The following is a 27,799-nucleotide window of genomic DNA, read 5'->3' as shown; positions in this document are numbered from 1 at the left end:
ACAGGAAGCAGCCGTTGCAATGAGTGCTGGGGGATGGACGGGGTGTGGGCATATGGTGACAAGGACTCTGAGACCAGAGTGGCCCCAGGATGACCTTGGCAGTGGCCAGGAGATGGACAAGAGGGCTGGCTGTGCCAGGAACAGAATGAGTGGCTTTGGAGGTGTAGGAAGCAGAAGAGTGGTCATGAAGCACACCCTGTTCATCAGAAGCCACCCACGGGTGTGCTCAGAGACGCTGGGCATGAGGCGGAGGGAGGTGTGGGGGCGGACCCCGCGGAGGAGGGGTAAAAGGGGAAGTGGCCAAAGTTGCTGGAGGTTGGGCATCCCCAGGGGAGGCAGCTAGAGCTGGTTTCAGGGAGGGTCTAGGTGGCGTTCCAGCACGTGCACCTCCTGATCCTTCATTTCCTGGGACGTGTGCAACCGCCCCCCCCCCCCCCCCCCCCCCGCAATCAGAGTCGTCCTAAGGATCCTTGCCAGGCTCTGACGGGCTGGGTGGTGATTCGGAGAACTGACCCAAGGCAGGCGTGTGGCGGGAGGGCAGAGGGAGGGGGTGCCCCACCTGTGGCTACTGGGTTGCCCCTTCCTTGTTCTCCATGCCCCCAGCAGCTGGCTCCGGACGGGCACACCTTGGTCGGAGAACTCTAAGTAGGATACAGTGATCCTATCAAGGGAAGTGGGGGAGGCCATCGCTAGAGGGCAGTGTGATAGGTTCGAGCAGTGCCAGTAAGGGGCCCCAGAGCAGAAAATGTCCAAACCTTGGAGAGGCTGAGCTGAGAAGACGGGAGAGTGGCCCAGGGGTCTCTGAACTTCCAGATTTCTGCCTTGCCTCCGCTGCATTTTTAAAGACAGCAGACAAATAATATAATAAATGATAACATTAATGTCCTTTAGAGTGGATTTCTCAGACATTGACACATTTACTGTATACCAGGTAAGAATGATGACGTGCGCATTCCATTTCCACCGAGTTCCTGCAGAGCTGGTTTCCACTCAGTTGCTCCAGGTCAGCTGGGGTTTAACCTGAGCTCCCCGGCAGCTAAGGCAAAGAGAGAAACACAGTCAGTTTTGAAATGTGTCTTGGGTCCCTGCCCATGAAACACAGGAGCTCTTTCAGCGTGGTTGAGCAGATCGCTTCTGTGGGCTGGGGGAAGAGTCCCGGGACTTGGAGCGGATGAGAGGGTCGGGGCGGAGCTGAGTGGACAGCTGAAACATCAGGCCAGTGCTTAGAGTCGCGCAGAGGCCTCTAGGTTGGTCCTGACCAATCAAGCCCCGCGTGTCACGTAGACCTGCCCCATTGCAGGTAAACTCCGCCTTCCTGGGGTCACTGAAGTCCCGCGTGGTAAGCGAAACCTCGAGTGCCCTGGGGGCGAGGCGGCGATTGCCCTGGGCGAGGCCTCAGGAGAGACCCATGCAAGTCAGCGCGGCCGCGTTGGGTGTGCTGGACTCGTTCACCCGAGGCGAGGCCTGCACCACCCAGGACTTGGGCCCTTGGGGATTTGGGCATGCGCGGCCTGGATTCGCCCAAGAAGCGCGGGCCCGCGGGGTCCAGCTCGTTGGCGATTTGAGCATGCGTGGTCAGAGGCCGGGCCTTCTTTAGTTAGGGCGGAGCCTACTCGTCTTGGGGCGGGGCCGGCGGGGAGTTGGCCTTGCATCACGAGGCTTAAAGAGGGGCGGGGCCGAGGGCGGGGCCTCGAGTGGCCCGAGTTGGCCGGGCTTGCAGGGCTCGGGAGCCGCGCAGTCCGATTCCTCCCGCGTCCGTTATGGCATCCCCCAGGGAATTGACCCAAAACCCCCTGAAGAAGATCTGGATGCCGTACAGCAATGGGCGGCCCGCCCTGCACTCCTGCCAGCGCGGTGGTGAGGCGGGGTCCGCGGGGGGCGAGGAGGGCCGTCCACGGGGATGGGTGGACAGGGCGGCCTGGGGCAGTGGTCTCGCCTGGAGAGGGGCCAGGAATCAGTGGGGAACTGGGGACAGGTGAGGCTGCCTAGACTGGTGGGAGGGGAGCAGACACAGGTGGTGGGACGGGGACAGCTGTGGCAGAGCTGGGGACAGAGACAGGGATGTGGGGAAATCTTGGCTCCTAGAGGGCTAGGTCTGGCCGTCTTCACCTCTGGGAGAGCCCCCAGCCCCTTTGCACTTCACAGCGTCCCCCCTGCCTCAGGCCAGGGGAGGACCTGGAGTCCCTGCCCTGCCCTCTCTTCTGGCCAGGGTCAGAGAGCGTGGGTCTGGGCACTGGACCCGGTCTGAGCTGTGTTGGCCCTAGAGAAATTGCTTGGCCTCTCTGAGCCCAGAACTGTCAAAGGCCCAAGAGTGGGCTAGCCCTCCAGTGGGAGGGAGGCATGTCCCTTGGCCTTCGTCACCCACCTCTTTGCCTAAAATCGAGTTTTGGGAGGAATTTCAGGAAAGTGCAGATTTGACCAGGATAGAGACAGTCGGGGCACTGTCACGTGGGCCTGTCTTTGCGTCCGGGGCTGTGGGAGCATTCCAGGGGGGCTGTGGCCAAATGGGAAAATGGGAGGGTGAGACATTCAGGAGACGCGCTGAATTCATGACTCTGTCAAGGGACTCCCCTTTCCTAGGGTCCTGGGCGTTTAGTCCACCACCTGGACTTCCCGCGGGTCTTAAATGAGTCTGCAACCTTTTTATTATGGAGAAAAACAAAGATTTGTTTTAGGAGTAATGAAACATTGTGATGAATTTGCAAGTTGGCAAGGACCTCAGAGAACATCTAGTCCGACTCCTGGTACGTGTATGGAATGGGGAGGTCAGGAGACTGGGTATGCGTGAGGGTCTCCCTGCACGCCTGACCTCTGCGTAGGCCTGATAAGGGAGGGAGAGTGCTCTGTGTTGTCCTGCTTGGAGGCCGGCCTGGGGCCTTGGCTTTGACCGTGATGCGAGTCCTAGGGGAGACCACACTGGGTCAGGCAGGGGTGGTCATGGCTTTGACCACGATATAGGTCCTGGCGGGTGACGCGCCTGTGCTCATCCTTTTAGTCCTGGGCCCATGGCTTTCCATTCAGTGCTCTGAGTCCCCAGGGGCCCCGTCCATGTCTTCTGTCCAGACTTTTCTGGAAGTGTGGAGGTTGAGGCCCCCTCCTCTGTGTCTCTAGCCAGCCTGTGTTAGGGCTGCCTTAGGTCTTAGCTAGGTGGTGGCTGCTGTTCGTACAGGCAGGGGAAGGAGCAAGGACCTGGACTTTGGAGGCAGGAACACTCATGCGGCCTCATGGCTCGGTTGTGTGACCTTGGGCAAGGAGCTGCTCCTCTAGGCCTCGGGCTCCTCACCTGTGCAGGGGGACTGCCACTGTCCTGCTCCCTGAAGTTGCTGCGAGCTTCTTAATGAGTAGGTGCCCAAGAGGAGGGCGCTGGCCATTTTGTTAATGTCATCACTCTTTCTTCGCCTCTCCTCACCTCAGAGCCTGGGACTGAAGCATCATCTCTGAGCAAACCCCCGTCACAGGTGGGAAGGGAGCTGCCCGATGTGGGGGGACTTGCCTGGGTCCCACGACCCCTTGGGCAGGGTCTGTATTTCTCTAAGCTCCAAGCCTGTGATTAAAACACGGCTCTGGCCTGGGCAGAGGGGCTCATGCCGTCACACTGTGTTGCCGTGGGTGAGACGGTGTGGGCTGGCCCAGCACCCCAGCTGCTTCCTGAAGGAGGAGGTGGCACCCAAGAGGCCAGAGATGAGACCTGCAGGTGGTGTGGGGGTTCGGGCCCCAGGTTAGGGTCCCAGAGTTCACAGCAGGGAGTGACTCAGCAGTGAGGGAACACGGATGTGGAACCTGTGTGTGCAACACGTCCGGTCCCCAGAGGGTGCGTTCCTGTGGCGTTCGCCCTCGCACAGCAGGCCTCTGGCCCGGTTGGAGGCCACGGGACAGGTGTAGGCCTGAGGGCGGGCGGCGCATGGGAGTCGGCTGAGCACGGGTATGTAGGGCAGAGGGCCCAGGGCTCACTGCTGGTCTGCGCTGTGAGGTGGGTTGTCTCAGGTCGTCCCCAGTCTCAGCTCCTCTGGGCCTCAGAGGCCGATTGGAGGCTGTGGGATGTCCTGTGCTTCTTCCACTCCCACTTTTCCTTAGCGATTCTTCCTCCTTTTGGTAAAATTCAGAGCTACACCTGAGGCCCAGAAGCCGTTAACTCCCTCATCATTGACCCCTCAGCACCTGGCGGTGCTGTGGGGGCAGGTGAGGCAGGGATGAAGAGGGGACTCAGGGAGCACAGCAGAAAGGACAGTATTTGTCTGATGGCTTTTCTTAGCCAAAGGGCGGCAAGACTTCCTGGGTATGACATGACTGGGGTGTGTACAGGGCAATAGGAGAGTTGATTTCCTGTCCCCTCTGAAAGAGACAGTGACACCCTGTTGCTTTATTTCCAAGAGCTCTTCCTTCCCCCACCTGGCCCAGGGAAGTGGAGCAGGTGCAGCTCAGGGAACAGTCTGGAACCCACTTCAAGGACTTGTGGCAGCCCCTGCGGTGGCATCACCAGAAAGTGGTCACTGTCCAGCACGAGGCCTGTCTCAGGCCCCTTGCCTGCTACGGCTCCATGGTCTCGAGCAAATGTGCAGAAAGGGGAACTAGAAAGGGAAGCTGAGTGACATGTTTTCTAATTTCCTTCCGCACATACCCAGTGTCCTAAAAGGTGTGTCCTGCTGTCCCACTGCTCAGTGTCGGGGTCCTTGGGGGACCAGAGCTGCGCGTCCCAGCACACCTGGTGTCCTGGTACAGCCGTCTGTACCCCCATGTGGGCCTTCATTTGCAACTTCTGCACCGCTGGGGCTTTCCCAGTATTTTGTTGTTGGAAGCAGCACTGTTGTGAATAGACTTGTACTTTGACTTTTCTTTGGGGTCATTTCCTTGGAAGCTTATCTTGAGGAACAGAAGTAATAGGTAATTTATTGCCCTTGTTTTGCACCCAGCCCGGATTTGCTGCCCTGTCTGCCCACCATGGCTGTGCACACGGCGTGGGGGGTGCTGACAGCAAACCCCTGGGAGGAGGCCCTGGCATCTCTGGGAAGGCAGATGAAGAGGGGATGCAGGACCCCAGTCCTGAGGTCACGGAGGAACCCTGCAGGGCGCAGTGGCGCGGGGGGGCTTGTCACAGGGAGCAGGATGGGTGCAGGGTCTACCTCACGGGTAAGAGCCATGCGCCGCCCTGGTGAGTAGCCGTGCGCTGCCTTGCAGCTGCTTGAGAGCCCTGGCCGGCCGGCCAGGGATTGTGCAAACAGCACAGGGCCCATTGTGGCTGGCCCCTAGGACACAGGGCCTTGCCTGACTTGTTTTTCCCTTGATTAGCTAATGCTGAGGTTTTTCCGCAGGTTTTCTCATTCTTGCTCAGCTTCTGAGCCATGGGACGCCCCCCGCCCTCCCCTGGGGCCCACTGTCTGTGTCACGTTTGCGCACAGCAGCGGTGGTGGAGCTGCCACTGGCAAGTAGGGCCCCGTACTTCTACCTGGGGACAGAAGTGCCTCTGCACCCCAAGTCCCCAAGGGCAGATGGTGCTGAGGTGCACCTGTGTCCTTAGCCTGGCATGCCGCCAGGGTGCATTTATTTATTTTAAAGATTTTGTTTATTTTTAGAGAGAGAGGAAGAAAGGGAGAACAAAAGGGAGAGAAAGAGTGATTGGTTGCCTCTTAAAACGTCCCCAACTAGGGACCTGACCTCCAACCCAGGCATGTGCCCTGACCGGGAATCGAACAGGTGACCCGACAGGACAGTGCCCAACCCACTGACCACACCAGCCGGGACCGGAAGTGCTTTTCTATGGAGATAGAGCTAAGCCTCCCCGAGGGATTACCATCCCCTCCTGCAGGCACAGACAGAGCCCAGATAGGAGCTCAGGCCTCTCTGACTCTTGGCCGCCCCGGGCAGGGCTGGCCCTGGGGCTGCGGTGCTTCAGCCGGGTCGGTGTTGCACCCGGCCGCCTGTCTAAGGAGGGCTGCCAGGTAAAGGACTTGCACGTCCATGGGGGTGAAAGAAAGGCCCTGACAGGTCCCCACACCTGTCCCGCTGTGGCGCCACCTGGCCCAGTTCCTGAGTTTGGTGAAAGGGAAGCTCCCCGTGGCGTCTGAGGCGAGACCACACTGAAAGCTGAGCCTGGTCACGTGAGGCTGGCAGTGCTGCTGCCTTGGTGTCTGTCCCAGCGGCCAGGGAACTGGGGGGGCTGTGTGCGGACCCTTTCCCCTCTCCAGCCTGGCAGCTCCTCTGATCGGCCTGCTGTCCTGGTGGCACAGGGGGTGGCGGGAGTGGGCTGTCACAGGGACTCCCCTTGTGGACATCAGCCTGGGTCTCTGGTCTCGGCCCCTTGCAGCCCTCACTCACCCCGCTGCGTTTCGAGGTGCTTCCCTCTGCCCTGTTGTCCATAACTTTTGGGCGCCGACTCTGTGCCAGACCCAGGAACCCCGAATGGCTCAGACGCTTCAGGGCTGCCTTCGCTCCAAGTGACGAGCCACGGGGAACAGACTCCTTAGTGAGGGGGCCGGGACTGAGGGAAAGAGCACACACACCAGGTGGGTGTGGAGGTGCCAAGGAGGAAGGACTCGTGGAAGAAGCGGGTTTTGAGTTGCGCTTTGTACAGTGAAGGGAAATTCACCGGGGAGAGGGGAGAGTACGCAGCGGCGCTGGGTGAGTGGGAATGCGGAGTGACCGTGGGATTCCTGGGTGGCAGGCGCAGCGGGGCGTGCCCCTGGGTTCTGGCTCTGTCCTGCCTGCCGTGAGGACTCCCTGGCTGTGTTTAGCCAGGGGCATGGCAGGTCCCCCTTTGTATCTGGTGATGCACAGCAGGTGGGATCCCGCTGTATCTGCAGGAGCCCAGGCAGCCTTGGGCAGTGGGGGTGTGGGGGGAGGAACAAGCTTTCCTCTCCCCCCAAGGTTCATCTGCCTGGTCTAATAATCAAATAGACATGAGACTGATTAGCAAGCGAAAATAACCAAATTAAATACATACACACATACGTACATACGGGAACCCCCCCATACACGGGAGGTTCAGAGACAGAAAAGGGAACTGAGGTATAGAAGACATATGGAGCGGGGATGAGGGACGCGCCTTCGGGGCTTCGGCGTAAAGGCAGGAGGACGAGAAGAACAGGCTTTCTGACAGCAGAAGTTTGCCCTGCCCTGCAGGTAGGCTAGAAGAAGCCGTGTTTGATAAAAGCTTATGGGCAAGGCCTGTAATTCAAATTCTCTGTAGCCGATGGGGGTTAGGCAGAAGATTCTTTTGAGCCTCTCAAAGCAGTCGGCATACCGCAGAGGCACATGTTGGGGTGACTTGTCCTGGACGCCCACAGGAGCACGCCAGCGGTGGCCCGAGATCAGGGTCTGGGGGCGCTCAGGGAGCTGTATGAGGGGAGGAGGCTTGGAAAGCCTGTGTGACGCCAGTGCTGTGCCGAGAGGGAGGGGCACCCCCGGAGGCTCCTGCCGCGTGTCTGACGTGTGGCCCTTGCCTTTCAGTTTGCATGACCAACTGCCCGACGCTCATTGTCATGGTGGGCCTGCCAGCCCGGGGCAAGACCTACATCTCCAAAAAGCTGACTCGCTACCTGAACTGGATTGGCGTGCCCACGCGGGGTGAGACTTGGCCTGGGCTTTCCAACTGGGCACCGGGGCTGCGTGGGGGAGGGGGAGAGGTGAGAGACGGCGAGGCCGCTGCAGGGCCTGGGGTGGGTCAAGCTCCCAGGTTCGGAGGGTTGCCATGTGTGAAAGCTGAGCCTTTCCTTTCCCCCAGAGTTCAACGTCGGTCAGTATCGCCGGAGCATGGTCAAGACGTACACGTCTTTTGAGTTTTTCCTGCCAGACAATGAAGAGGGCCTGAAAATCAGGAAGTGAGTGGAGGGGTGTGTGGAAACAGAGAGGCCCCGGGGCCCCCCGGGGGCCCGTTGTTGGTGACAGCAGGGCTGCTCCGGAGCCCTGGCCTTGCTCTGCCCGCATGGGCTGTGGCAGGGCTGGGCTCCCGACCTCTCAGGTGTGGTGGGGTTGGGGACGTGATGGGTTTGGGGACAAGAAGAGAGGGCGCGTTGTTTCCGGGTGTCTGGCTCTGCCCCACCCTGGTGTTAATGAGCCCTTGGCCAGGGAAGGGGAGGACAGGGCCTCGGGGAGCTGGCTTAGCCGTGGGGACGGCCTGTGGTGGGAAGGGAAGCAGAGCGGGTGCAGGGGCACAGTCCTGGGGAGGGGGCGGAGTGGGAGGGCGGCCCCTCCTGGGACCTCACAAAGCCAGAAGGATGGGTGGAACTGGGGCCTCCCTCCCCCTTGCCCCAGGGTAGGCCCCCTCCTGTGCATTTGGAGGGCATGAGCATGTGTGGGGCAGCCCTTTCCGTGGCTTTGTCTGCTGGGTGACTGGATCACACTTCTGCTGTTATTCATGAGGCGGAAATTTGCGTGCGATATCCACCCCCGCCCCTCCCCCCACCTCCACTAAGTCCTTTCTCCAGAGAAACAGCACCAGCTGGTATCTGAGGAGCTGTGCTGTGCTCTTCTTGTCTGGTGTCAGCTGCGGGATCCAGAAGCTTCCTTGCCCTTGATGGGGCCCAGCCATCGTGGTAGGGCACTGAGCAGAGGTTGGCCCCGCTCCGCTGACCTCCCCAAGTCAAACACAGCGCAGGCCAGAAGCCACCTGGGTCTGGGCACTGGGTGGCAAACTCTCCCTCTGGTCACCAGATGGCAGGAGCTCCCCACCGTGGGTCTTGGCCCCCTGACCCGTCTTTGCTCTTGGTCAACTGGGCCAGGCTGCTTGCTTCGTCCTCCACGTGAACCAAGAAGGGAGGGGGAGGCCGACATTCAGGCCTCTGTGGCCAAGTTGTGGGTCAGGCTCAAGGCTCGACCGTCTCACGATATCAGCCCACACAAAGGGAGGGGACCTGATATCCCTGCTGTGTGCCAGCATGTGATGCCCGTTGTCACCCCCGCCCTCCGTTTTACAGATGAGGAGGCTGAGGCTTAGAACTCTCACACCAGATGATAAGTTATTTGACATACCCCATGGGTATATGTGGGTTCCTACACATGCATACATACCCACGGATATGCAGCCATACTGTACATGTGAGTATGCACACGCGGACACCTGCACATAGACTTGGACTCATACATGTGCAGTCAAGGTCACATAGTGTGCAAGGACACGTACACACACCTGCATACGTCGTGCGTGCACTGCGAGGCACACTCGTGCTCAGCTCTGCAGCCATGTACACTCAGGCACACTCAGAGAGGGTGTGGGGGGCTCCTGAAGACCAGCCCAGAATCAGTGGTTTGCTAGGATCTCAGCCATACTCCAGGCAAAGGTTTATTACAGCAAAATGATACAAGCATCAGGGAGGGAAAGACCGGTGGGTTGAAGCCCCGGGGAAAGCAGGCTTCCAGGGGCCTCCGCCGCAGACTCAGACAGGACACGCTCAGTTCCTCCAGCATGAACTGGTGATGATGCACGAGACCTGTTTCCTGCTGGGCAAGCCTGGCACTGATGCGTGTCCAGGGCTTTGCCGGGGGCTGGTCGGCACGCGGTCTGTGCCTCACGCGTACTGGCATTGCAGGACCCCGAAAGGAACGTTGGCCTTCCGTGTAAACCAGATTGTTGGTGTAAGCTGCCCAGGAAATTTTTTTTAATCTTCACCCAAGGATATATTTTTACTGATTTTAGAGAGAGAGGAAGGGAGATAGAGAACCACTGATGTGAGAGAGAAGCATCTGTTGGTTGTCTTCCTTACACCCCTGACTGGGGACCAAACCCACAACCTAGGCATGTGCCCTGACCCGGCGTCAACCCGTAACCTTTTGGTGCCTGGGACGATGCACAAACCGGGCGAACCACCTGACCAGGGCTAAGGAAATTTTTTTAAAAAATCAGTGTAGGGAGCTGTTGGCCATGTAAGTTCTCAGACCCCAGCCAAAGGTCAGCCTTGCATGCAGGCCTTTCAAAGGACGGTATTCTCCGGCTGCCGCGTTAACTCTTCACCCACATGGTCACACGCAACATGAAGGTGGATGCACACACGCATATCTTGGCACACATGTAGGGACGCACATGGATGTATGCATAAATGCACACTAAGCACACTTGTGTGCTCATACCACATGAAGGCATGTGTACACACCCATGTATACTTGTGGGAGCTTACGTGCACACATGCTGAATGCACGTGTTGGACACATACAAAAGCCTGCCCTCATTCATGGGTGCACACACACAACCCCATGTACATGTGCGTGTGCGCAGTCATACCTGTGCCTTTTCACAAGCGCTTGGGGACACTGGGGTGTTTTCTCAGATACCAACTGGTGTCCTACAATTCAGTTCAGCTCAGTTTTGGCACTGCCTCCCTAGAGTTAGCATCAGTCCCCCCGGGTTAAGGGCTGGAGCCACTAGGCTGCCTTCACTGTAAACACCAGTCTTGAGTCCCTGGGGGCCACCTGTACTTCTGACTGACCCTCCATAACTCGGGGGTTTCCACAGACGCCACCTCAGTCCGGCAATTTGCTAGAACCACTCAGAGCTCAGGAACATACTTCAGTTGTGTTTACTGGTTTATTATAAAGGATACAACTTGGGAACCACCAAACGGAAGAGATGACCGGGACGGGACGGGGGCGGGGTGTGGAGCGTCCACGCCCTCTCAGGGCACCTCCACGTGGTCACCCACCTGGACGCTCTCTGCCTCTGATTGGTCAGGGGTGGTTACAGAGTCCAAGTCAGTCTGCGGCCCACCCCCCTCCTTTCCGGGGTGGGGGTGGTGTGTCCCTTACCCACCGCCCTCCTGCAGCCCAGGTCCGGTGCCGGCTGACCTGCTGTTTTCTCCCCTGAAGGCAGTGCGCCCTGGCAGCCCTCCGTGACGTCCGGCGGTTCCTCAGTGAGGAGGGGGGACACGTGGCGGTGAGTGTGATGCCCTGGGAACATCTGGGAGAGACATGGGGGAGCCCATATGCTTCCACCCCTTTGCTCATCAGGCCTCTGGAGGGAAAGGCAGGGTGTGCGTGGCCCTGGGAGAAAGTCTGCAGCTGCTGTGCAGGAGGAAGCCAGAGGCTGCACGTGAGCTGGGAGTTCCCCTCCGGCCTCGCGGTTGTCTGGGACCCCGCAGGGCTTCCCTGAGTGCTCACGTTGTTGGCCACCTCAGAGGTCAGAGGGATCATGTTTCCTAGTCTCAGGGAGAATCCTGCCCAGCGTTTAATGGCTGTTCCAGGAACCAGCTGAGTCCTGGGTGAGGGAACATACCCATGTGTTGGCTCCTCTAGTCAGATGCAGGGGATGGGACAAGCAAGGCTGAGCCAAGTGTCTGCAGGAAAGGGCCCCACCTGCCCCCAGCGTGCAAACACAGGAACTATTTTTCCCTTATTTTTTTCTCTTGGAGGTGTGCCTTCTGGAGCTCTGTCCCCCAGCTCCTTCTGGATCGGTTGCCCTCTAGGTCTGTGGCACAGTTGTCACCCTGGGAATTGCCTCGTCCCTCCTCACTTGAATGTCCCCCTCTTGGATCTATTGTCTTCCTTTTCTGTGGTTTACTAACTTATTTTGCTGGACCACATCCTCCAGTAGCTTTCTGAGGAAGGTACTGTGGAAGTAAATTTCATGACACCTTGCACGTCTAGAAATAGTGATTTTTATCCTTATATTTGATTGCTGGGTGTAGAGCCTGGTGGGAAGCCCTTGCCCCTCAGAATTCCCACAGCATTGCCCCCTTGTATTATGGCTTCTGGTGGGCCTGCAGACAAGTATGGTGTCATTCTGATTGGCTGATACTCTGAAAGGTTCTTGGAGGGAACTGGGGGCTTCCCATGGCCATTCCTCTGGGGAGGCCTGTGGCGTCTTCAAGGTGATGTACCTCACAGGGAGTCTTCTCTATCACGCTGGGTCCGGCGGTCCTTTTCATTAGGAAACTCCAAAGGGTCAGAAAAATTGTCGTATCTCATTACGTTGATAAATCTGCCGCATTCTGATAAGCGATTCTTCACTCCACCCTGATTTTCAGAGCTTCTTTTTCTAGAACTGCTGGTGGCTGCACAGTAGGCTTGATCCCTAATTTTATCTTTTTTTTTCCATCATTTTTCTCTCTTTCTCTTTTTTGTCCTACTTTCAAGGAAACCTCCTCAACAGTGTTGTACACGTATTTCGTTGAATTTTTAAAGAAATGTCTGTGCTGACATTGTAATTTCCAAATTCTTAATTTCTTGTTCTCTGTTCCAATTTTTTACAATTTTTTCCCATATTTTTTAATTTTATTGATTTTAGAGAGGAAGGGAGAGAGAGCAAAACATCAATTTGTTGTTCCACTTACGTGTTCATTGGTTGGTTCTCGTATGTGCCCTGACCAGGGATCAAACCCGCAACCTTGGTGCATCGGGACGATTCTCTTACCAACTGAGCTGCCTGGCCAGGGCCAGAACTCTGTTCTTACTTTGTGGTTGTTAGCATGTTCTTGACATTTCCTTCTTTTCCGTGCTCTGTCTTTATTTTCTCACAGTTCCTTTTATTGCTTGATTCAGCCTGTTTTTCACATGAGAGGTTTTTTGGAGTGTCCAGTGAGCCGGGGTTGAATGCCCTTGTGCAGAAGGGATGCTCTAAAAGCTGCTTGGATGCGTAGGGGTGTGGGCTGCCCCTGTGGGTGCCGGGCCCGGGAGCTCCAGGAGCGGCCCAGGTGACAGAGCCGGCCAGGTGAGTCGGGACAGCAGCACCTGGGTCTCTGCCGGCCCTTGTCACAGGGACAGAGGTCCTGCCATGTCCTCCACCTCCTGTCCCTTTTGCCAGAGATGCCTGTGCCCCTGTTCTTGACCATCTTGATTCTGCACACGCAGGTGTGCTCTGTCAGTGAGGGCTTGTTTGGTTTTCCTGATGGGCCGGAATCGGCGACCGCGGGTCTTACAGAACCTCGTTGACATCTCCCCTCCCCTCTCCGCTCCTGTTCTCTTTTTTCCATCCCCCTTTTACTGGGTCCCAGGATGGAGTGAAGGTAAATATGGGTTCAGGTCTCCAGGTTTAACTGGTTTCACACAAAGTCCTGTTGGTCAAACATGAACTGAGCGCCTGCTGTATCCAGAGCAGTGCTGAGCACCTTCCCCCGTGCCAAGGGTTTGCTACTCTTCGGGAGCAAAGCACACCTGTTCCTTCCAGCTTCCTGGGGATGTGCCCCCCAAGAAAGGGGAGGACTGGCCCAGCCCTTGCAGGTCTCGAGACTGGCCAGGCTGGGGTCCCGGGCAGCAGCCGGTCCTAGCGAGAAGCCCAACCCCACAGCTGTCGGGTGGCCCCCTCCCCTGCCAGGGCCAGAGGCCCAGTTAACTGCGGATCGGTCCTAGGTTTTTGATGCAACAAATACGACCCGAGAACGGCGGGCGACCATCTTTAACTTCGGGGAACAGAACGGCTACAAGGTGAGACCTTACTGGCTCAAGTCCTTGGCTGGGCACGTTTGGGCCCTCTGGGGCTCCTTTCACGGGCATGGGACAGGTCAGCCCCGAGTGGATTTGGGCGAGAGGGGCTGCTTTTTTCCTCTCCAGCTAGTGCCTTCTTCCCTGGGAGGCCGGGGTCCTGGTGGCCAAGTCCTGGAGGAGGTGGCATCTGCTTTGGTTCCATGTTTCTGGACCCTGCCCCCAGCTCCGGAAGGAGGGCCACGGGCCCCGGCTGCCAGGCTTGGCCCTCGGGTGTGGGGGAGCTCTGCGGGGCTGGCCCAGCGCCCTGATCGTGTCTATTGCCCCTTCCCGCCGGCTGGCCGCGGTCCCTCCTGCAGACCTTCTTCGTTGAGTCCATCTGCGTGGATCCTGAGGTCATAGCTGCTAACATCGTGGTGAGTGGCGCATCGGGCCTTGTTGGGGCAGCAATGCGACCAAGGTGGCATGTGACAGTTAGGTCCCCCTCCACCTTTGGGCTTGTGCCTGAGCCAGCCTTCATTTGAGTCTTTCTGAACCTTGGGGCAGGGGTGGGAGATAGTCGAATGCTGGGGCAGGCAAGCCCGGACCCCGCCCCCACCTGGTGCTTTGGGGCAGGCAGGCCTTCATTCCGCTCCCTCCTCTCCCCTTCCCCCACATAACCCCTGGGACATGGGGGAGGGGGAGAAGCATCAGCCCCTGGGTGGGGGGTGGGGGTGGGGGTGATATTTACATATTGAGAAAGACTTGACTCCTCTCCCCTACCCCTTTTTATTCAAGGAATGGACCTCTAGGTTTGGGGAGATAGTTCACGGGGGGAGGGTCTTCCAGGCCCCTTGCCCCGTGGGCCTCCCCTCCCCCCGTCCCACAAAGATGAGGGGCTCCAGCCTCGGGATGCCCAGTAATACTCTTTCAGCACCAGTGTGGGAACCAGGAAGCCGCTGGACTCTTCCTAATGGGACCAGCCTTCCCGGGGTTGGCCTCCAGCCTTGTGCCCCAGCCTTGGCCTGGCCTTCAGCCCAGCGCCCGCACCCCCACCCCCAGCATCCTGCTTGGTCCCTGGCCCAGCCTGGCCCTCAGCCCTGATGTGTCTTTGCTCTGTGCCTGGCTCCGGCAGCAAGTGAAACTGGGCAGCCCCGACTATGTCAACCGTGACAGTGACGAGGCCACAGAGGACTTCATGAGGCGCATCGAGTGCTATGAGAGCTCGTACGAGTCCCTCGATGAGGACCTGGACAGGTGAGCAAGGACAGCGCCGTGTCCCGCGTCTGTGATGGGCGGGCGGCAGGGCCCACCCGGCTGCCTCCTTGTGGCTCCCTGGGGTGGTGGCTCCGGGGCCGCCCAGCAGGCAGCGACAGTCTGGCCGTCACTGTTTTTCCCTCGGGGCCGAAGTCGTGGGCCAGGGGCGACTGGCAGAATCCCCGCTGCCTTACCTGGGGCTCTGCGAGTCTGAATTTTCCACTGTTCCATCATAAAATCAGTTTCTGTGCAGAGGGCCCTCAGAGGTATCTGCAAACATGACTTCCTCTTTTTTTTTTCCCTTTTTAAAAAAAATTGTTGTTTAATTACAATTGCCCCCATATCCCCCCAGTTACTCTCCTTGACTTCCTTTTCTTTAAATGCACAGTCTGCATTATTTTTTAAAGATTTTATTTATTTATTTATTTTAGAGAGGAGAAGGGAGGGAGAAAGAGAGGGTGAGAAACATCGATGTGTGGTTGCCTTTCATGCACCCCCTATTAGGGACCTGGCTCACAACCCAGGCATGTGCCCTGACTGGGAATCGAACCAGTGACCCTTTGGTTTGTAGGCCGGCACTCAATCCACTGAGCCACACCGGCCAGGGCCACAGTCCGCATTATGAGAAGGGGGAGTGGTCGCCCGACTCTGCCTGGCGGCAGCTGTCAGTGGCTAGTGTGGCAGCGCCCCTCTCTCCTTCTAGAGAGGACGATCTGGCAAGAGTGAGTGGTGGGTGGGGAGGGGTCTTTAGGTCCGTGGTGGGCACTCAGCTGGGGCTCTTAGGGCAGCAGCCACCTCACTTTTTGTACAAAGAGCCAGGGAGAAAAGGTTTTAGGCTTTGGGGCCCACAGCCAACGCTGCCATTGCAGTGCAAAGGGAACTTAGACAGTATGTACATAAATGAGCAGGACCGTGTTTACCAGAACGGGCCAGGGGCTAAGTGTGACTCGCTGGCCAGCTCCTGGCTCACACAAGTGGTGGCAGTACTTGGGTAAAAAGCAGTGCAACCCTTTGGTGAAGTGTTGCATAGTCATTAGAAACCAGACCAAAGAGAAAAAGACACGTGCATGTCATGCAGCATGGAGTGAAAAGGCTGGAGCGTGAATTTGCACTTGGGTCATTTATAATTACGTAAGAATAAGCAGTGCACGTGAACCAAGGAGAAGCAGCGGCTGGTGGCGGGCCGGTTTCCGGGGCCGGGACTGCTGGACCGGCTGTGGGTCCGCTGGGCTTGGCAGCCTGCCCAAGCTGGCTGGGGCTCCACGGCGCTTGCTGCCTGGGCCTCGGGTTTTCCGAGCGCCCCCCTCTCCCCAGCACGGCGTTTCTCCTCGTGGTTCTGTGATGTGACCGCAGTAGAGGTACTTGTCCGGAGCTGCTCCTGTTGGACTGTCAGTAAATGTCACTGCTATTTTTTTTTTTTTTCCAAATACTGATTTTAGAGAGGAAGGGGGAGAGAGAGAGAAACATCAATATGAGAAACATTGATTGATTGCCTCCCATATGTGCGCTGACCAGGGTTCAAACCCGCAACTCAGGCAAGTGCCCTGGCCAGGAATTGAACCCCCAGCCTTTTGGTGCATGGGGTGATGCTCCCACCAACCGAGCCGCCCAGCCAGGGCAGTTGCTGTTATTTTAATTGGTGGTGTCTGTGTAACACCCCTAAACCTAGAACAGGGTTTCACGGACGATCCCGACAGTGAGAACATCCAGGAAGCCCTGGGCTGAAGCCGAGCACAACACCTGAGAAATCCCACCTTCTCCTCCTGCGGCGCCCCTCCCCGCACAGCCGTAAACAGAAAAGCTGGCTCTCTGGGCTGCAAAGCTGCGCAGGTGCAGAGCGGGCAAAGCAGCTGAGCTGGGTGTCTTGGCTGCGGCCACCAGCACCGTCCTCCTGTGCTTCTCGTCCCACCCGCCTGCTGCCTGCTGCGGGGCATGGCAGCCACTCTGCACAGATGGCCTGGGCTGAGCTCCAGGGGGAGAGGTCACCAGGGGAAGGGGAGGCCGGGTCCAGGGATGGCTGACCAGGAAGAGTGGCGGGGGAGAGTGTGTGAGAGCTACTTCCGATTGATCCCGGAGAAAGCTGTCTCGTGTTCACCGTACAGACAGTGCATTGAGAGCTCAGGGGTAGGCAGGGGCGGTCGGGCGGATGCAGAGCAGTGGTGAACGCCACCGCTGGCACGACTGACCCCTCACTGTGGGTGTCACCTTCTGGGAGCCTGAGTGTTGAGTACCTCCCACAGGTCTGTGCATCACGCGTGTGCTGTTGCTCCCACCTCGTCCCCATCACTCGCACTCCCGCCGGTGGCCCTGTGTGTTGTGATGTCGGGCTCGGTGGTCAGAGAGGTGAGGGCCTGCCACCAGCTCTTGTGGCTGGCAAGATGTGCCCTCCGGGGCCCTGGTCATACTCACAGGCCCCGCTCGTCCTCCTCTCTGGACAGGGACCTGTCCTACATCAAGATCATGGACGTGGGGCAGAGCTACGTGGTGAACCGAGTGGCTGACCACATCCAGAGCCGCATCGTGTATTACCTCATGAACATCCACGTCACCCCCCGCTCCATCTACCTCTGCCGGCACGGGGAGAGCGAGCTCAACCTCAAGGGCCGGATCGGTGGGGACCCCGGACTGTCCCCGCGGGGCAGGGAGGTCAGTGTGTGCGTGTGTCTGTGCAGTGGCACTTCTGGGTGGCTGTGCATGTGCCTGTGCCAGGCCGGGCTCCCGCTCCTGTTGCTAACATGTGATCATCGAGATGGATGACCTCCATTCAGTCTAGAATGTTCCAAACATGTAGAGAACGTCACCAGGCATGAAGCAGATGCTTGGATCTCTGCCTTCCATGTGAGTTATCACTTCGGATAGGTGTGACATTCTGGGAGTGACCGTCCCTGCAGTGCAGCTGACGCCTGTGCCATAGTCTGGGGGGGATGCCGAGGCCTTCGTGGGGAGATCATATGCCTTGGGCACGTGGTCGGGGGTCAGGGGCAATGTCAGGGGACCCTGTGAACCACGGGAACTGCACTCAGGGTCTGGGAGGAATGCGTGCGGTGTGGGTGTCACTGAGTGGTTGGTGCATGTTTTTCACCAAACCTGTGTTCTCTGAGGCTGGCCATGACCTCGTGGACTCTGGCTGTGGGGCCTGAATTTGCTTGTGATGTGTTTCAGTTTGCCAAGAGCCTGGCCCAGTTCATCAGTGATCAGAACATCAAGGACCTGAAGGTTTGGACCAGCCAGATGAAGAGGACAATCCAGACGGCCGAGGCCCTGGGCGTGCCCTACGAGCAGTGGAAGGTCCTCAACGAGATCGATGCGGTAAATGCCGACTCTTCCCTCCCCGGCCCAGGGCTCGGAGCGCAGCTGCGCTCGGCCAGTGCGGCAGTATGAGCAGGGGCCAGGCAGAGCTTTCTCCCCAACTTTTCTTTGTTTAGGGTTTTGATTTCTCCCTCTCTCCCTGCCTTCCCACCCTCCTTCCCTTCTTTTGCATTTAACTATCTAGATCCGCCAGAATTTATTTTGACTTAAGCCTTAAATATGATCTTTCTCCAGTTAACTCAGATGATGGTTACCTCTAACCATTTATCTGTCTTTTTCCTGTTGATTTATCTTATCTACTTTTATTTTCAGTTCTTACATATGATTTGTGTGTCTCTTCATGGACCGGCATCACAATTTTAATTACGACAGTTTTTTAGTATATATACTGGCCATTTGTTATCTTTTGTGAGGTCTTTTGCTCCTTTGCTCCCCTGCTGGATTGTCTGCCTTTTTCTTACCAATTTTTAGGAGTTTGTGACATATTCTACTCTGGATACGGTGTGTACCTGGTCATTTTTGATTGACATTTTGCATGAACAATTGTGAACAATCTGAAGTTCTGGCTGATGTTACCTTTCTCCAGAGGATTAACCTTAACTTCTGGCAGGCGGTTGTAGGGGGACTACCTTTGTCCACTGAGAGAGTTAGTTGAAAGCTGCATTTTGAGCTCTGTGGAGGCTACACATTTTTTTCAGGTCCTTCTAGAGTTTTCTCTTGGAAAAGCTGTGGGCCTCAAGCTTCTGCTTTTTGTCTCCTGCGCCCAGGATCGCTGATAGCCCTACCAAGCTTCTGTTCATTCAGTCCCCACTTCCTGCTTGGCTTCTCATTCAATCTTTCTTCCCCAGCTTCACCGAAATGTAACTGACATGTAACATTATATTAGGTTAAGGTATATAATATGATTTGATACATGTATATACCTCAGAAGGCTCACCGCAATAAATTAATATTCATCACCTTACATAGTTACAACTTCTCCCCTGTGTAATGAGAACTGAAGATCTGTTTTCCTAGCAACTTTCAAATACACGTTACAGTATTGGTAACTGTAGTCACCATGCTGGAAATTTGTACCCCCTTTTGGAACCTTTTGACCCCCTTTACCCATTTCCCCACTGCCTGGCTTTTCCTCCTCTTTTTTTTAAAATAAGATTTTACCTATTTATTTTTAGAGACGAGGAAGGGAGGGAGCAAGGGAGAGAAACATCAGTGTGTGGTTGCCTCTTGTGCGCCCCCTCCTGGGGACCCGACCGGCAACCCAGGCATGTGCCCTGGCTGGGAATCAAACCAGCGACCCTTTGGTTCACAGGCCGGCACTCAGTCCACTGAGCCCCACCAGCCAGGGTACAAACCAATTGGTATAATCCACCCCACGGGTCATGGAGCGTCTGTCCATTGTTTCTCTGCCTCTGTTCTTTCAGAGCCTCAGTTTGGATAGTTTGTGTTGCTTCGCCTTCCAGTTCACTTACCTTGACTTCTGTGTTTTTGTTACACAGCCAGTGAGCCTTTCGTTTCAGGGGTTGTGATTTTAAGCGCCAACAGTGCAGCCCTGTTCCTCCTGTGTATCGTCCGTCCCTTTCCCAGTTACGTTCCGCTCTCTGTCCGGGCAGGGCCTCTGGGCAGCGTGTCGCCATCCTTGGGCTCTGTGTGTCTCAGCTCTGCTCTGCTGTGGTCTAGTGTCTAAAAACAGTTGTTGCGTGTGTTCCGTCCAGTTTTTTGAGCTGTTTATATTGGGGGCAGAGCAAATCTGGTACCAGTTACTCCGTTATAGCTCAGTCTTCATTTTGGAGGGTTTCTGTTTCAATATAAAACACTATTTGCATGGAAACCCACGCTTTGACTCATTTAAATATTACCATTCTGCTTTTCCCCCATTTTTTATGTTTTAAAACGTTTTACAAGCGTTTATTTGAGCCAAACTGATGATGTATGTCAGGAAGCAAGATCTCAAACGTTCCCCTCCCATTTGTTTTATTGTGGTAAAAATATATATAACATAAAATGTACCCGCATTTAAGAGTGCCATTTGGTGGCGTTAAGCGCGTTCACAATGTGCAGCCGGTGCCACCGTCCATCCCCATGACCCTTCATTCTGAAAAACAGAAACTTGGCGCCCATGTACCGGTAGCTCCCATTCTCCTCTCCCCCACCTGGTAACCACCACCCTGCTTTCTGTCTCTGTGATTTCGCCGCTCTGAGTACCTCGTGTAAGGGGAGTTATGCAGTGTTTGTCTTTCTGCGACTGCGCAGTTCACTGAGCGCCTCGGGGCTCATCCGTGTTGCAGCACATGTCAGATTTCCCTTCCTTTTTAAGGGTAAATACATCACGTTTTGTTTATTGATTCATTTATCAGTGGACCCTTGGGTTGCTTCGGTCTTGCAGCTATTGTGAATAATGCTGCTCTGAACACGGGGTGCAAATATCTCTTTGAGACCCTGCTTTTGTTTCTTCTCAGTGTATGCCTAGAAGTGAGTGGAATTGCTGCATCATGTGGTAGTTCTAATTTAATTTTTTGAGGAACCGCAGCAGCAGCTGGGCTGTTACAGTCCCACAGTGCAACAGCTCTAATTTCTCCACATCCTCACAATTTGTTATTTTGGGGAGGGGGGTTAATTTTTGTTCTTGTTTTTGAGAGTAGACATCTTGGGCAGGAGGCAGTATCTCATTGTGGCTTGGTTTACCAATGTTTTTGTCCATATTTTTTGGTTATATTTACTCCCTTTTATTTTTAACTCGTTGCTATGGTTGTGGGTTTTTTGTTTGTTTGTTTGTTTTTTAGATGAAAGGAGCATATCTTTGGTTTATTTTTCAGCCCAGGCTGAGAGGTTTTTAATTCAAGAATCTAAATACACTCACGTTTACTGTTATGACTGTTGTGTTTCATCTTGTTTTCCGTACCTTGCAGCTTTCTCTTTATTCCCATTTTTCTGTATAAACATTACCTGCTCTGTCATTTGGAAAATAGGCCATGTTTTTATTCCAGTTGTAATTACCTTTTCAAAGACATTCTTAAGCTGGATGCAAAAAGTAAAGGAATAATTAAAATACACTTATCAAAGTTAGTGACAAACAGGAAAGTAATCTTGACCGCTGGGAAAGGGAGGGTCTGTCACTTCCATTTGTTTTTTATCTGCTTGGTTTCTTCGTTATTGTCACTGGGCAGAGTACAGCACACTGGTTTTGTTTTCACCTGGCCTTTTTTTTTTTTTTTTTTTTCCCATCTTCAGAATTGCTGATCTCTCTCAAAAGAGTAAGCAATTCTGGTAACCCACACTGCGCACTTCCCTCTGCTGTGGCTGTGGGGGTTCTGTGCCTCCAGCCCCTGGTTTCCTTCCACACAAACAGCAGCTCCCTGGGCAGGTTTGGGGTTGGCGGGTGTCCTCTTGGGATGTGGCAGGTGTCCTCCAGGGACGCAGGTGTGGCTCTAGCATTCAGTTTTGCAGGGAAGTCTGCAGCCACCCCCGTTTTTTTCCTTTGACGTTAATCTGATTATTTTTCTAGATTAATCTTACTTCCGAGATGCTTGTGGATTCTTTTTCTTTCAAGTTTGGGACCTGTTCTAATATCTGTCTTCTATTAATCATCTTTCCATTTTATGTTTGTTCTTTTCCTCTGTTCTTGTAAAAAGCCTTGGGCCGGTCTTCTCTTTCAACATTGTGATTTTTTTCTTAACCCAATCCACAACTTACTGCCTTATTTTTTTCTTTTTCTTTTTTAAAAGATTTTATTTATTTTTAGAGAGAGGAGGAAGGAGGGAGAAAGAGGAGAGGAACATTAATGTGTGGGTGCTTCTCTTGCGCCCCCTACTGGGGACCTGGCCCACAACCCAGGCATGTACCCTGCCTGGGAACTGAACCAGCGACCCTTTGGTTCACAGGCTGGCACTCAGTCCACTGAGCCATGCCAGCCAGAGCCATAGTTACATTTCTGACTGGATGAATGGATCTTGGATGGCCGGAAAAGACTGTTCTGATAACTTTGTACAAACAAAGGGCCACCCCCTGGCTCAGTGTCCCTTGGGTCCTGCTCTTCCCAGGTGGGTCCACGCTGCAGGCTGAGAGGACCTCCATGGCCCAGGAACTTGGGCCCCTCTGCCTGGTCCCCCGCAGGGCGATCCCCTGGCCTGGCATGAGAGGTATAATGACACGTGTCTCCCTAGGGCGTCTGTGAGGAGATGACCTACGAGGAAATCCAGGAACATTATCCATTGGAGTTTGCCCTGCGGGACCAGGACAAGTACCGCTACCGGTACCCCAAGGGGGAGGTAGGTGGGGTTTGGGTGCTTAGTCTCAGGCAGCTGCCGCCTGCCTGGGAGGACCGCCTGTTGTGGCTGGGGCCCTGTGGGGGCTGCGGGGGCAGCAGGCGTGGGGGCCTGGCCTCAGAGGTGGGCCGGGCTGGGCGCACACATCCCCTCTGCCACCTGCCGGCCGCGTGGCCCAGGCTGTGGCCCCTCCAAGACTGGGGGAGGGTAGTGCCGCACGGGACCCCCCCCCCCGAGGCCCACTGGATCCTTGCTGCCCGTCACCTCCCACGTCACCCGCCCCCTTCTCGGGGGTGTCATGGGATGGTCCCCTCTCCCTGCAGCTTCAGAGATCGCCCCCAGCTCCGAATTCAGACCTAGGGAGACCTTCCCAGATGAGGCACGGCCACCACGAGCCACCCACACTTGTCACTTTCCCTCAGCCTGGCTACCGCCTCAGCGTAGGCCCCAGGTCAGAAGCAGGGTCACTTGCAGGGCGTGACCCGGGACATTGGCCGAATACAAATACCCCGCACAGACACACGTGTGTGCACTCAGGGGAGCCCCGCCTGGATGCAGGCCCTCAGGCAGGCCCTCGTGCTGTCCTGTCCCAGGGCAGTGCTGTTCCCCGCCTCGCGCTGTGAGGCAGAGCTCAGACCGAGAACCAGCCCAGAGAACAGCCGAAGAGACACAGTGGCTTGCTGCTCGACCTGAGGCTGCAGGGTGGGGACCCGCAGGGAGGTCACGGTTACCCCAGAACCAGCTTAGGGCTTCACCCGCTACTGGTGCTGCCCCAGGGCCCCACCTCCCAGTGGAAGCCTCTGAACCTCCTGGGCGCAGGGGTTGGCCCAAGGGCTCCCGAGGCCCCTCACGGGGGGGACAGGGCAGGCCGACTGTGAGGGCCCGGTCCTTCCTGGAACCTCGGGTGTGTCCGACAGGCCGCACTCTGGAAGTTCCAGGGGGGTCCTTGCTCCCCCGCCCCCTCCCGCCGTGAGCTGGAAGGGAGCCTTGTCTTTTCCATGTCAGGACCCAGTTGCCAGGGTCCTGTGGGTGGGCACAGAGGTGGCCCCTTGGGTTGGCAGCCTGAGGCCCCGCCCTGCCCTCTCGATCCCACAGGGGCCTGGCCCTGGGCTGGCAGCGGTGACCCATGTCCCAGACTGCCAGTCCTCCCTGGTCCCCTTGGCCCTGAGCTGCCCACCCCGTGGTCCCAGGAGTCAAGCCAGAGGAGACCTGGTCCCAGCTCCAGGAGTGGGCAGGTGGCCCACGACCCAGGGTGGCTCACCCCTACCCCCTGCCCCAGAGCTGGGCCTGAGGGACCCTTCCTGCTTGTCCTTGCAGTCCTACGAGGATCTGGTGCAGCGACTTGAGCCTGTCATCATGGAGCTGGAGAGGCAAGAGAATGTGCTGGTCATCTGCCACCAGGCAGTGATGCGCTGCCTCCTGGCCTACTTCCTGGACAAGACGGCAGGTGCAGGCCCCGCCCCCGGGAGGTGGGGGCCAGTGCAAGCGCGAAAGCTGGGGACTGAGGCCCGAGCATCCCCGCATGCCAGCCCTCCGTGTCTGTGTCCACAGAGCAGCTGCCCTACCTCAAGTGCCCGCTGCACACGGTGCTGAAGCTGACCCCTGTGGCGTACGGTAAGGGGGCGTCCCGCTCTCCGCCCCGCTTGCCTGACTCCTGCCTCCCTGCAGACCCCTTGAAAATTCCATCAGGGGCTCACCCCCTCCCTCCATCCCCCTCCCTCCCTTTCCTGATTTGCTTTTAAAACGTTTGTCTCCATTTCTGTGGCCTCAGGAGGCCTCCCCAGTGACCCCCCTTTACCAGCACCCTCTCCCGCATGAAGGGCTTTTCCACTGGTTTTTCCGCAAGCCCCACCTCTGCCTTGGGCCGTGCCAGCAGGGACCCCAGGCAGCTTCCTGCTGAGCTGCGGGGTCTGGGCGCGTGGCCTTCTGCACAGGTACCCAGGCGTCTCGGGGGTCCTGCCCTTGGAGGATGGGGGCAGCACAGTGGCAGCTGGTGTCACTCCAGTGTGTGTGTGTCCTCTGGTCCCCACTGCACTGAGCACCTGGCACGACGTGTGTGACAGGGTTGGGGGGGAGGGGTCTGGAGACCCTGGGGACTGCGCACGAGGACCCCGTGCTGAGCTGGGCCTGTTGCCCCTTGGACCCCTCAGCCCCTCGGTCCTCAGTGTGGGCTCCTCAGTGAGGCTGCACAGGGCAGTGGCATTTGATGAGCAGGGGCCTAACAAGGTGCCTTGTCCTTCCTCACGGGCCCCCAGAGCTGCCTGCGGGTGGGGGTCGGGCTCAGGCCTGTTCGGGCCGCAGCACCCCAGGCCTACCCCTTGGAGAAGGTCTGCCCCTGTGGCTCCAGCTGCCTTTCAGGAGGGGGACGGCTTTGCCTCTTCGTTTGGCAGGTTGTAAAGTGGAGTCCATATTCCTGAATGTGGCAGCTGTGAACACGCACCGGGACAGGCCTCAGGTACCGGCAGGGTCGCTGCTGGGCGGCAGCGGCTCCCAGGGGGGCCTGGGCGCAGCATCTTCCAGGGCCATGCCTGCTGGCTTGGCTGCTCGCCCCGGCTGCTCTCCCGTCTGCAGGGGGCGGCCTCGGGCTGGGGGTGGCGCTGCCCTGCCGGGGGCGGGGAAACCCCTGGAGCTGGGCCACCAATCTAGGACACCCCTGAGCCGGCATGTGGCTGGCTCCCCAGCAGCCCCCAGTAGAGGCCCGAGCCAAGGAAGGGGTCCCGGCGGGGGGCCTACAGGGGGCAGGTGAGGCTTCCACTCTCCCCCAGCAGCCCAGGCCTCCTGAGCACCTTTCCAGCTCAAGCACCTTTACAAATTAAAATGACGTGTTTTATTGGGGGAAGGGCCACGATGCTGGAGGCCCTTGGCACGGGGCAGGGGTTTCCCTGCAGGAGAGCAGCTCGCCCTCCTGTGTCCTCTCAGTGCCTTGTTTCAGATAGAGGAGCCCCGAAGTGTTTCCCAGAACCGCTCTCTGTGCCCGCGTGGGGCCCTTCTCTCACGTTGGTGGCCTCTCCCACTGAGGCCAAGAGCAGACCGCCCCTCCCAACCCTATTCCCAGCGTCCCCTGCCGCAGGGAGGCCGCCAGGGCCTGCTGCCGCCTATGATGGGGCATCCTGGCCCCGGGCAGCCCCGTGGCCTTGAGCCCCTCAGGCAGGGATGTGTGATGTGTCTTCCCAAAGCTGCTGCCTCTCACCAGGACCTGTCGCTGTCCTATTTGCCCTGAAGGACTGGTCCAGGCCCAGGCTGGCACCCCACTGGTGACCAGGGAAGATGTCCCGACAGGCATCCTTTGTGTTGTTTGCAGGGGCCTCCTCAGCCTCACTTTTGTTCTTGTGTTTCTCCACCGGCCACACACCCAGAGGCTCTGGATCCCGCGCTGTTAGGGAGGGTCGGGTGTGCAGCCCCGCAGCTGGGCACCTCGGTGGGAGAGCTGAGCCCGACTGCCTGCGGCAGTGAGGGAGCGGGCAGGGAGCAGGACAGCAGGTTGCTGTGGGGTGACAGTTCTGTGTTTCTATTTTTGTGCAGAATGTAGACATCTCGCGGCCTCCAGAGGAAGCCCTTGTCACGGTCCCTGCTCACCAGTGACCCCGTCTCATCCACTATGACCCCTGGGCTGGTGTTGATCTCTGCAGACAAGGTCATTCCAGGCCCCCCAGTCCATGTGACAGTCACCATGCAGGGGCACCCTTAAAGCCATACATTGCTGGTGGCGCCCAGAACCCTTGCCCCAGTCCACCTGCCTCCTGTTGACAAGGATGGGGTTGCGCCCGACCCGCTGCTAAACATCACTCGGCCAGACCGTGCCCGCCCCAAGGTGGCAAGAATTTTCCCAGCACCTTCTTTGGCGGCTTTCGCGTGATCTCCCTCACCGTCAGGCCGGCACTGTGAAGTGGAAACCCTAAAATGTGAAGCGGGGTGTTCCTCCCATGGCCAAGCTGCCCAGGTGCCCCTGGGGACCCCTGCAGGGACCCTGCTAGCCTGTCTGCGGCCAGTTCCGGAGCCAGAGGCGCGAGAGGCGAGGTCCTCATGAACTGCCGAGCCCGGCCGCCCTTTCATCATCGCGCCCTGCCCGGGGCCAGAGAGCTCCTGCCTCTGCGGACACCGGGAGCTGCCAGGCCCTTGTGTCAGAGCCGCTCAGGAAGGCAGTGGGCCCACGTTGGCACAACGCGACGTGCAGGAGTGTGGGGAGTGCGGGGAGCCCAGCATCTGCGGTCACCCTTCCCGTCTGTGCATACACTGGAGTATTTTGGCAGCTGGCGGCCAGGCCCCGCTTCCTGACAGCTCTCAGTGAGGCCAGGGAAAGACGGCTTTGGCGGGGGTGGCGGTGCTGTAGGAGCCACCTTCCCAGTGCACCTGCGGGGAGGCTGCCGTCCCATCTGCTACCCCTCCCTGCCACCCCGCCCACCTGGCCGCCTCTGGCCCTTGCTGCCTGTGCCCCCGCAGGAGTGCGCACAGGGCAGGGACGTGCATTTGCTGTGAGTGATCCGGAATAGCGGGCTGTGGTCCTGTAAAGCCCGGCCTGGCCTTGGGTGGCCTCCACCCGAGGTGCTTGCTGAGCAGGGGGAGGCCGGAACCTGGAGGCAGCCTTCTGGGGCGGGGGGGACTTCCTCAGACACATCACAGCTTTTGGTTCACGTGCACAGGAGCCTGTTGAAAAGGACCTGGGGGTGTCAGCCACGTGTCACACCCGGGAGCTCTGTCGGACCCAGAAAGGCAGGCCAGGCAGCAGGTCTGGCCCCATTTTACAGCTGGGAGGCGCCAGCAGGTCGGAGGTGGGTCGGAAGGTGTCTGGATCTGCAGTTGCATGCCTGCTGTCCACGGGGGACCTGGGTGAAGCCACGCCCCGGGACCCCAGGCCCCTTGGCCCCTGCAGCCTCCCCTAGGCTGTGCCTGGCGGGTGGCCACCTTGTGTGCTGCGGCAGCTGTGGACAGACGTGGTGGGGAGACGTCCAGGCGGGGCCGGGTGGCGTCCTCCTGGACTTGCCGCCAGTCAGAGCCCCAGGGCCGGAAGACCAAGCCACAGCCTTTGGGACGGGGGACTTCAGCCCTTGCTCCTGTGTCCACCGGAGTTTTGGTGCCGTGGTCACGTGGACACACTCACTTGTTAGCCACAGTGGGCGCCTTTGGTTAGAAACACATGCATGTGGGTGTCACCACCTGTCCAGGGCCTCAGGCTGGCCGAGGTGAGACCAGCGAGGCCATTTCGCCCTGTGCCCAGAGGGGAGTCAGGAGCTGTGGGACCTGGGGGTGTCCCAAGGCCTGGGCCTGGGATCCCGCCATGGACTTGGGCAGCCCTGCCCACCTCTGCCTGGGGTGGCTCCCTGCATGGGCCACCGCCTGGCCCCAGGTTTCAGCCAGGACAATTGATGTGCTACTGTTGTGTTTCCCTGCTCTCCCTGGAGCAGGTGGTAGGTCTCAGCCATATGTCACACTGTGTCCAGCGTTCTTTGCAATAAACACATTAAAAAAAATCCTAAAGTTCTATCCTGTGACCAGCTCCGCGGGCCCCAGGCTGTGGCCCCTAAGGGGTCCGTGTTGAGATCCTTGCCCCAGGCCCCGCCCCGGCCTGCCCCTGCGGCAGGAAAACTCTCGCCCTGGACTGAACCCCAGCCCCTCCCCACTGAGCAAGAGGCACGTGTGGGGGGTGGGGA

At 57.6% G+C, this 27,799-nt stretch overlaps 1 protein-coding gene across 2 annotated transcripts; it reads left to right on the top strand.

Annotated features, from left to right (window-relative positions):
• The first annotated feature begins 1,295 nt into the window (after nt 1–1,295).
• PFKFB4 (6-phosphofructo-2-kinase/fructose-2,6-biphosphatase 4) lies at nt 1,296–27,689 on the top strand. 2 transcript variants are annotated; one of them, XM_054594514.1, is made up of 14 exons: nt 1,296–1,339; nt 7,444–7,560; nt 7,718–7,814; nt 10,792–10,858; nt 13,270–13,344; nt 13,701–13,757; nt 14,456–14,577; nt 17,016–17,223; nt 17,740–17,886; nt 22,050–22,154; nt 23,469–23,598; nt 23,703–23,765; nt 24,542–24,606; nt 25,674–27,689. In XM_054594514.1, exons 2-14 carry the CDS (start codon nt 7,449–7,451, stop codon nt 25,731–25,733), a joined length of 1,308 nt encoding a protein of 435 aa, XP_054450489.1. In that variant the 5' UTR covers nt 1,296–1,339; nt 7,444–7,448; the 3' UTR covers nt 25,734–27,689. The 2 variants fall into 2 exon arrangements, with proteins under 2 accessions (XP_054450489.1, XP_054450488.1); XM_054594513.1 differs by lacking the exon at nt 1,296–1,339 and adding an exon at nt 1,722–1,857.
• The last annotated feature ends 110 nt before the right edge of the window (nt 27,690–27,799 follow it).

Source organism: Pteronotus mesoamericanus, unplaced genomic scaffold, assembly GCF_021234165.1.
Source record: "Pteronotus mesoamericanus isolate MK-2021 breed Mesoamerican mustached bat unplaced genomic scaffold, CSHL_Meso_final scaffold_533, whole genome shotgun sequence".
NCBI classification, from domain to species: domain Eukaryota; kingdom Metazoa; phylum Chordata; class Mammalia; order Chiroptera; family Mormoopidae; genus Pteronotus; species Pteronotus mesoamericanus.
The sequence above is the reverse complement of the archived record's forward strand: the minus strand, read 5'-3'. Positions and strand labels throughout refer to the sequence as shown.